Source organism: Aricia agestis, chromosome 18 (assembly GCF_905147365.1).
Source record: "Aricia agestis chromosome 18, ilAriAges1.1, whole genome shotgun sequence".
Classification (NCBI taxonomy): domain Eukaryota; kingdom Metazoa; phylum Arthropoda; class Insecta; order Lepidoptera; family Lycaenidae; genus Aricia; species Aricia agestis.
The window spans coordinates 10,124,960-10,133,854 of NC_056423.1; the positions used below are offsets into that span (position 1 = coordinate 10,124,960).

An 8,895-nucleotide genomic window follows, 5' to 3' on the forward strand; every position below is an offset into this window, starting at 1 on the left:
TATATTCTTAAGAAAATCTTTATTTGTTGTTGACCTCATTAGAAACAGTAATACAAAATTGTTACTGATCAAAAAATTTATTATCTTAAAAAACATTATGGTAAAATAGAAACAGAATAACCGTTTGAAAAAGCCTTTATTTATAGTGCCTTAACAAATCCAATGAACAAGAAAAAACTCATCGCTCGTTCATTTTTAAATTCTTGGAAATAAAATGCAATCTTAAAATTACGGCTCTCTCTATGGTACTTTTAGTGTTGTTTTCTCCTAAACGAACATCCTGAAAAAAAAAAAACATTTGTTAATTACTTGGTCTCTATGTAGCATTTGACCTAGATACAAGTTTGCCACCGCCCACCAGAACTTTCTCCCAAAGTTTTGTCTATAATATCCTTGTGAAATTTCACACTATAAGATGACGACCTGATGACGACCTCTGTGGCTCAGTTGGTGGGCTGTTGGCAGCTCAAGTCGGGGGTCGCGGGTTTGAATCCCGCCAATGGAACAAAAAGTTTTCAAAGTTCCTGGGTCATTAATGTGTATTAAATATGTGTATTATATAATAAAAATCTTAAATATATACAGTATAGTATAAAAGTATTAATAAAAATGTAATGGAAGATGAGAACACATCATATTTTAGTAAAAAATAAGTTTTTATACTTTTTAGTTATATTTGCATGCTAAACATAATTATTATGAAAGATTTCACCCCATAGTGGGTATGAGGAGTAATTTAATGCACAACTTATTTGGCATCCAGTGCATTAATACCTTAAAAACCAGACACAATAGCTTACCTATTGTTATCGCGGTCGCTGGTGACATTAAATTAGCAGCAGTTAAAATGTTGTACATAAAAATACTAAAGGAGTATGTTTTAAAATGTATGTAGACTGGTCCAAATTTCCACCACTTAGTACAAGACCTATATAGTAAAATTGACTACTAAATACTGAATCATTATAACCAGACCGCAATAAAAATATCCTGTCAGTGAAAAGTTATAATTTACTTAATTCTCCTTTAAAAACTATATTAACACTAAGAGTGAGTCATTCAATAGTATCACAATGTTTACCTAAAAATTTTACTATTATGACCAAGGACACAATGAATATTCAATGAAATTAGATATTTAATTCTACTGAAACTTTAAAGTAACATGAAGACAAAAGCTTACAGTTTGCATATTATTTCACAATATTTCTTTGTAGGTGACAGCTATATTGTTTACAAAACATTGTGTAAGGTTAGGATGCACACATTACATTGTGCAATAGCAATTTTGGATATTTTAAAACCAAAGAAATTGATAAATTTGTATTAAAATTATTAATCATCATGATTCAAAGCAGTTAAGTGCAAAGAGAAACCACAAAACAGCAATCATGTCATAAACACAATTTCTAAAATCTGGTACATCCAGAAAAAAATTTGCTAATGAAATGTGAATTTCCCATTCCAAAGCTTATTTATAACTTTGAAAAAATTATGAGTGGCCATGATTTCATTATTTTTAGTTTGAGTACTACATACAGCCTACAGGGACCATTTCCTAGTCTCTGATTCTAATAAGTTAAATTAAAAATGAGTAGAGTATGCTCACCTTCAGTTAATCTAGCACGGCCACCTGTGGGCTGGCAGAGGATGGTGGAGCATCCTGCACATACAACAACCCTTTGAGCGTGACTGAATACGGTTGTGATTTTGTAACATCCTGGGCACTTCACATCCATGAAATACGAGTTGGGATGTGGCACGAGCCTCTTCAGCTTGTGCTTCCTCCTCTCCGACACTGGGGAAGGGTGCAATAAGTCGATTGCGAGCTGAAAGATGAGGTTAGATTATTACATACGTCAAAAAATAACTGCACTTGGAACTATCCAGCATCCGCGATTGGTGATTCTATTTCGTGCATCTGATCAACACTCATAATTTCGAGCACTAAAAACGATAAAACTTTGGTCGACGTCAAAAAGAAGCCACTGCCATGTGTTTATCTTGTTTTGCGCGACATCACACTTTTGAGTACAACATTGTAATTTTACTTGTACGGTAACGAAACACATCGTACGTTAAATTTGCACAATAGTTAGCCGTAAATTAAATAACTATGCCATTCTTTTACTAAGAATACACACCGGCATGGTTTCAGCTACGATGCAGAACCGGAAAAGGAAAGACGATCTATGTGACAAAGACAATATTACTTGCCCATAAATAAAAGAGTTCTGGTGCGTTCACTGCAAATCTTTACGACTGCGTTCATTTTATGTATAAGGACGACGGAACATTAATTAGTACTTAAATATAAAAACTATAAACTAATTGTATCAATTTATAACATATTCTCCACAAATATGTGAGTATTTATTAAAAGATTAAAATTTCTATCATAAAAGAAACAAAAATATGATTATACACAGGGGCGTAGCGTACCTTGGCGGGGCCCCGTATAAAAATTTGTTTGGGGGCCCTTAGGAAGGGTAAAGATTTCTCAAAAAAGAAAAAATATTTGCATAAAATTAAAATAAATATTATTTATTCATCATAATTATTATCTATCTGTCACATTTTTAAAAACAATTCAAATTAAATAATATATTAACACTCCAGTCTCCTTGCCTTTTTTCGGCAAACATTAATATCATTCATAGCTGATGATGACTTTAGTTTTTCTTAAGTTTCTGCCTCTATGGACATTAGACAATAGTGACAGGTCTGACAGGCTCATAGAAGATCTTAAAATTTGAACGCACGCTTTACTCGGGAAAAAAGAAATTATTGCTTTTTTTATTTTTCTTATTTCTGAAATTGAAAAAAAAATTATGAAGTTTTATTAATTTTTGCTTACGCACCTGGGGGGGGGGCCGTAGGTCGGGGGCCCCGTATAATTGATACGGTTGATACGGCGGTAGCTACGCCCCTGATTATACATCATCCAATAAAATTGTCTGTCTAGATTGGGATCGATAAGATTGCCCATTATGACGACCTCAGAAGTCAGAAGTCAGACCAGACCTGAGTCCTGAAATGAATTATTATCGTTTTTGTGAAATTTTGGTTATTGGTAAAGTACAAAATAAACGACAAAGTACAAAGTGAACAAACTAGAAAGACTTCTTAGTTCCTTGCATTTAATATAGGTTTTTGTAAAAAAAAATTACAGCAACAATTTGACAGTTGGTTTGGACTTTGGTTCTCATTGACATTGTCGTCTACAAATATATACTAGTAGGTAATCTGTGCATTGTCGTTTGACAAAAATACGCTTGCGTCTTCTTGCATGTGATTTTCCTATTAATACAATAAATTACTAAAATCAATCATATTTAACATACAAATAACATAATGGCGGACGAGGACTATGACGGAGACGATGCGGGAGGAGATTACGATGATATCGTGGAAGAGGACAATAATATCGAGGAGGAGGCAGATCAAGACGATGATGGGTACAATAACGTCCAGTGCATACCCCCGGGGCAGGCTGGCGGCGGGGTAGAGAAGTCTAAACGTATCACGACACGATATATGACCAAATACGAGCGGGCCAGAGTGTTAGGTAAGCATTTTTCTTAAAGCAAGTTTCTAGTCTAAGTAGGCCCCTAGAGTGCCCTAGACCTACAATTATATTGAACAATATATTATTTAACAACTTATTTGACAATAAGGTTGTAAGGCGCGTTCAATATTAAGCCTAGACGGTCAATAATATTGCCCAATATGTGTTATTGTACCATAAAATTGATTGTCTAGGGGCCCGCTACGACTCCTTCAATCTCCTTCGCGTTTCTCTATGAGTCATTCAGTAGTGTAATAAATAACAAAATTAGGCTTTAGATCAGCGGGGCTAAAATGGTCGCTTAGTTGAATCATACAATGAATCATTTACGATTCGTTTTTAAACTTCTCTTAACGTGCAATTCATTTAATGATTCGTACTAAGCAATTCATTTGTTTGACATTTTTCAATGAAAAGTCGTAAAAATGGTCCAATAAATCCGAATTGCTTTTCTGTCAAATAGCAGAATAAGTGAAGCTACATATAGCCCGCCTTAAATATTTAATTTATTTTGTTTTTAGTATTTAGTATTATAGCGGCAATAGAAATACATAATGTCAGAAAAACAGATGGATGAGCGCATTGGTAGCTCAAGCCGGCAGTCCCGGGTTCGAATCCTGCCGATGGAATAAAAAAAATCAATTTTTTTTAGTATCTATATTTATAAAAAATATAGATATTTTAAAAGAGCCAAAAAATAAGAGAGTTAAGAAAGCTTTAATAAATGTCATTTCCGATTAAAATTAATCAGCGACATCTTTAGGAGTTTTTGCAGTTTGTGAACGTGTTTTAAAAATAGTCTACTAGATAAAGCAATTATTTATTGTATTTTTTATTTGTTAGGCTAATTTGATACACTCAACGCCATCTATCGTTCAGATGAGAACTAAAAACTGCAGACACGCTGTTTTTTATGGGATTCAAGAGTCTTATGTATAATTGGTCTGTGGTGTGATGGTAGTGATGATGATGATGATGATGAATGTAATTTACATAGTAGCATAATAATATGCTTTCTTCGTAAAACAATGCCGGAACCCCCAAACTTTTATCTATAAGGAATCCGGAGTTCTCTTAGTATCTTCGGAACCATAGCATACCTTGGTGCAAAATCTTACTTTTGGTAGCATATGCTTAGGATACTTCTCTTTAAATCAAAATCACCATATTATGTTTCCATATAATTAATAATTTCAAGTATCGGTGAAATTTTTATATTATGGGCATAGATGCCCTTGCGGCAGTAACGTTACGAAAATATAACGATATTTGAAGATTATGGTGAAATTATTAAACAACATTTTGTTTTTAGTTATAAAATGATTTTAATGAACAAATATACAATAAATGTACAGTTTAATACATAACATAAAATATAACAATTATATCAAATATTTCGTGGATCATTCATAAAATCATAAATAAATGTAGAAAAAAAACCGGTCATGTTTGTTTTTATGTTTTTCAGAATGGCAATACAGTTTCAATTATGAATCTGCTAATGAATTGAATTGCCATTGACGTAGGACATTATTTTACAAAATTAGATGAAACACCGACGATATTGCTCGTAATATCGTCGCTGAATTGATTCAGAGGAATTGCTAAAAGTTACCATTTTAGCCCCACTGCACTGTATAATATCTTAAAGCAATAAATCTAAAAGACCTAAGAATAAAAAATCATTTATTGCACACTAATAATTGTAAATGTACGAGGGCTGCTATTTATGTATCCGGAACTGGCCACTTACAAGAACAATATTTAAAAAGTAATTACAACATTTGAAAATAGAACTCTTTGGTTGAAGAATACATTTTGTTTCATGTGACTGTCAATTATTTTTCCATTGTGGCGTCATTTTGAAAATTGCGTGTCTTCATTTGCCATGGATTTAACGCGTGAACATTTTCGTGCAATGATTTACTACGATTTTCGACGTGGGCTAAATCAACAACAGTGCTTTATTCAACTCACCGCAACTTTTGGAGATGAAGCACCATCAAAAACCACTGTTTATCACTGGTACAGTGAGTTTAATCGTGGGCGGTCTATGCTCACGGATGAAAATAAAGAAGGTCGCCCAAAAACAGCTGTTGTCCCACAAAATATAGATGCTGTGCGGGAACTAATAATGCGTGATCGTCATGTTACATATCGCGAGATAGAGGCGTCCTTAGGCATAAGTATGACGAGCATACATAAGATATTACACGAACATTTGGCTGTAAAAAAAATATGTTCGCGTTGGATTCCGCACAACTTGACAATCGATCAAAAACGGGCTCGTGTCGATTGGTGTAAAAAAATGATAAAAAAATACAACCGTGGTACGTCAAAAGCCATTTATAATATCTACACAGGTGATGAATCTTGGATCTATGCATATGACCCCGAAACTAAACAACAGTCAACGGTGTGGGTGTTCCAAGATGAGCCGAAATCAACAAAAGTTACTCGTGCAAAAAGTACTTTGAAGCAAATGGTCGCCTGTTTTTTTGGAATTAATGGACATGTGGCTACAGTGCCATTAGAGAATCGTAAAACGGTTAATTCTGAATCGTATACGACCATTTGTTTACCAGAAGTCTTTGAAGAAATAAGAAAGGACAACCGACAACGCAGAATCATATTACATCACGACAATGCTAGCTGTCACACCTCAGCTGAAACAACTCAGTTTTTGGAGGGTCAAAAGATCGAATTGACTGGTCATCCGACGTACAGCCCTGATTTAGCACCTAACGATTTCTTTTTATTTCCATACGCGAAGAACAAATTACGTGGTCAACGTTTTTCGAGCCGCGAAGAGGCTGTTGATGCGTTCAAAATGCACGTTTTGGAGATATCTCAATCAGAATGGAAAAAGTGCTATGAAAATTGGTTCCAGCGTATGCAAAAGTGTGTCGATCATCGCGGCGAATATTTTGAAAAGCAATAAAACCATATTAAATGATATATGTTTGTTTCTTTTTTTAATTCCGGATACATAAATAGCAGCCCTCGTAGCCACAATAAAAACTAGGTATCCTATATCTTTTAGGTGTCTTAAAAATATAATATCTATTCTAAATTTCACTTAGATTGGTTCAAGGATTTAGGTGTGAACAGGTAACAGATAGACAGTACTAAAAATATTTTATTGAAAACTTATTTTTCATTTTCAGGAACCCGGGCGCTACAAATAGCAATGTGCGCCCCAGTGATGGTGGAACTAGAAGGTGAGACGGATCCGTTACAAATTGCTATGAAGGAGCTGAAACAGAGAAAGATTCCGATTATCATCCGAAGGTACCTTCCCGATCATTCGTATGAGGATTGGAGTATAGATGAGTTAATTATAATAGACCACTAGATTAAGTTTTGTGATAATATATTATGTATTTTTGTATGTTGTAAATTAAAATAAATAATTAAGGGGGATTCCCATACAAAAAACATTTTTTTTCCTACTTTCGCCCCGTAACAGTACGGAACCCTTCATGCGCGAGTCGGACTCGCACTTGGCCGATTTTTAATATTAAAAAGAAGGCAAAGCATAATTTAGTTATATTTCGACAATACTAAATTAAATCAATAAAGTCCGTATAAATTCATTGCCATCATGTCTTAGTGAAAAAAACTAATTATTTATATTCATTAGTTATTTTACTACATTCTGTTATTATTGTAGTTTTCTTAATGGTAGAAAACTTAAATGGTAAAGATCTCTTAAAAATTCTAAACGCGAAGCTTAAAATTATAAAACAATAAAATAATAATCATAACATGACACCATAAAAAACTTTAAAGAAAGTCTGAAACACCATACTACCCAGTACCCACCATAGGATTTTTAAGACGGTTCCTGCTTGGAATAATATTAATTGTAAATTGGCGTAAAATTCTGTTGCTATTAATGTTACGTAGGCATTTGTATTCTGAATATAACAAGTAGATAACGCCCGGCGCCCGGTGCCAGTTTATCGCGCGTGAACCGTACATTTTATAAATTATGTTCATTCCTGGGAAAGTATCTCGTAAAGAGATAACAGACAGACAGATAGACAAACACACTTTCGCATTAATAGTATTAGAATTTAAGAAAAATCGACCAAGTGCGTGTCGTGCTACGCGCAATATTCATCTTAGTTCCTTTGTACTTCTACCTATACTTCTACGAACACATTATTTTAGTTGATCGACTATTACCTACCCCTCCCTATTCCCTTCCTTACCTCCCCTAACCTGTAATCCTATTCCCTCTTAAAAGGCCGTCAACGCGCCTGGAGCTCTTCTGATGTTGCGTGTGTCCATAGGCGACGGAAGTTGAATTCCATCAGGTGACCCGTTTGCTCGTTTGCCCTCTTATTTCATAAAAAAAAACAATTAAATTTTTAAATTTTTCCAAGTGATCCATATCCATATTTTCCAAAATAAAATAATCAAACACTATCATAGTGTTAAATAAATTATTTGTGCGGCTGTTAGACAATTTAGGCTTATGTATTTATGTTTAGCTTTTATTATTTTAATCATGTATAAACAATTAAGACGTTGTTTACGACTTGACCAGCAACTTGTTATGTCGTTGCCATGGCATCTTTTGGACATGCGCAATAAAAGGTTTGTCCAAAAATACGCCGACGAACACGGCCCTTGATATAGAGATTGTCTATATTAACATTATAAAGCTTAAAAGTTTGTTTGTTGGAATGCAGCTTAGCATGTCCCTCGGGCTCCCTGAGATCATATCAAAGGGTTTTCGTGGTTGGATACCGCTGTCGATCCTGGCGACACAGGAGATACAGTGGTGACGTTAGTAACATAGAATATCATTGCAGTGGTGGGAATGTGTGCTGGGCCAAAGCCCGTTTAAAAAAAATGCAGCTTACTCTTTTAAACTACCATACCGATTTTTTATGTAATTTGGCACACATAGACTTTTTTTTAATTCGTCCCGGTCGGGACAGGCAAAGGGAGCTTTGCCCATACAGCCATTTCTATGTTTTCTCTATTTAATGAATAATAGTGAAGGCCGAAGCCAATTCACACACATAGACCACGAGATTGAAAAACGATAGGCTACTTTTGCGGGAATATGTACGGTGCCCGTGGAATTGCTATGCGGGTAGAGCCGCGCTGTACGTCTAGTACTTAGGTCTTAGACAATAATATGCGGGTATGCATTGCTGCAATCGAAGTATGGCAGGTTGAAATATTATAGCCAGTGGCGCGCACTAGCTGCCAATTGATATTATGTACACAGATTGCAATATAAATATCTAACAACACCTTTATTAATGAATATCATCACTGCGACTCTGGTGGCAACCGAACAAAATGTC

At 34.7% G+C, this 8,895-nt stretch overlaps 2 protein-coding genes across 2 annotated transcripts; one reads left to right on the forward strand and one right to left on the reverse strand.

Annotated features, from left to right (window-relative positions):
* Nucleotides 1–119: 119 nt before the first annotated feature.
* LOC121736059 (40S ribosomal protein S27) lies at nt 120–2,240 on the reverse strand. Its single transcript, XM_042127103.1, has 3 exons — nt 2,145–2,240; nt 1,610–1,829; nt 120–280 (listed from the first exon to the last, which is right to left on the reverse strand). Exons 1-3 carry the CDS (start codon nt 2,148–2,150, stop codon nt 252–254), a joined length of 255 nt encoding a protein of 84 aa, XP_041983037.1. The 5' UTR covers nt 2,151–2,240; the 3' UTR covers nt 120–251.
* Nucleotides 2,241–3,257: 1,017 nt separating this feature from the next.
* On the forward strand, nt 3,258–6,960 carry LOC121735876 (DNA-directed RNA polymerases I, II, and III subunit RPABC2). Its single transcript, XM_042126852.1, has 2 exons — nt 3,258–3,568; nt 6,736–6,960. Exons 1-2 carry the CDS (start codon nt 3,355–3,357, stop codon nt 6,921–6,923), a joined length of 402 nt encoding a protein of 133 aa, XP_041982786.1. The 5' UTR covers nt 3,258–3,354; the 3' UTR covers nt 6,924–6,960.
* The last annotated feature ends 1,935 nt before the right edge of the window (nt 6,961–8,895 follow it).

Bases quoted from the DNA above. Each gene is read 5' to 3' on its own strand.
- LOC121735876 (XM_042126852.1), top strand. From the start codon at position 3,355: ATGGCGGACGAGGACTATGACGGAGACGATGCGGGAGGAGATTACGAT. The intron at 3,569-6,735 runs GTAAGCATTTTT...TTTCATTTTCAG, and splicing joins CGAGCGGGCCAGAGTGTTAG to GAACCCGGGCGCTACAAATA.
- LOC121736059 (XM_042127103.1), bottom strand. The intron at 281-1,609 runs GTGAGCATACTC...TTTTTTTTTCAG, and splicing joins CCGTGCTAGATTAACTGAAG to GATGTTCGTTTAGGAGAAAA.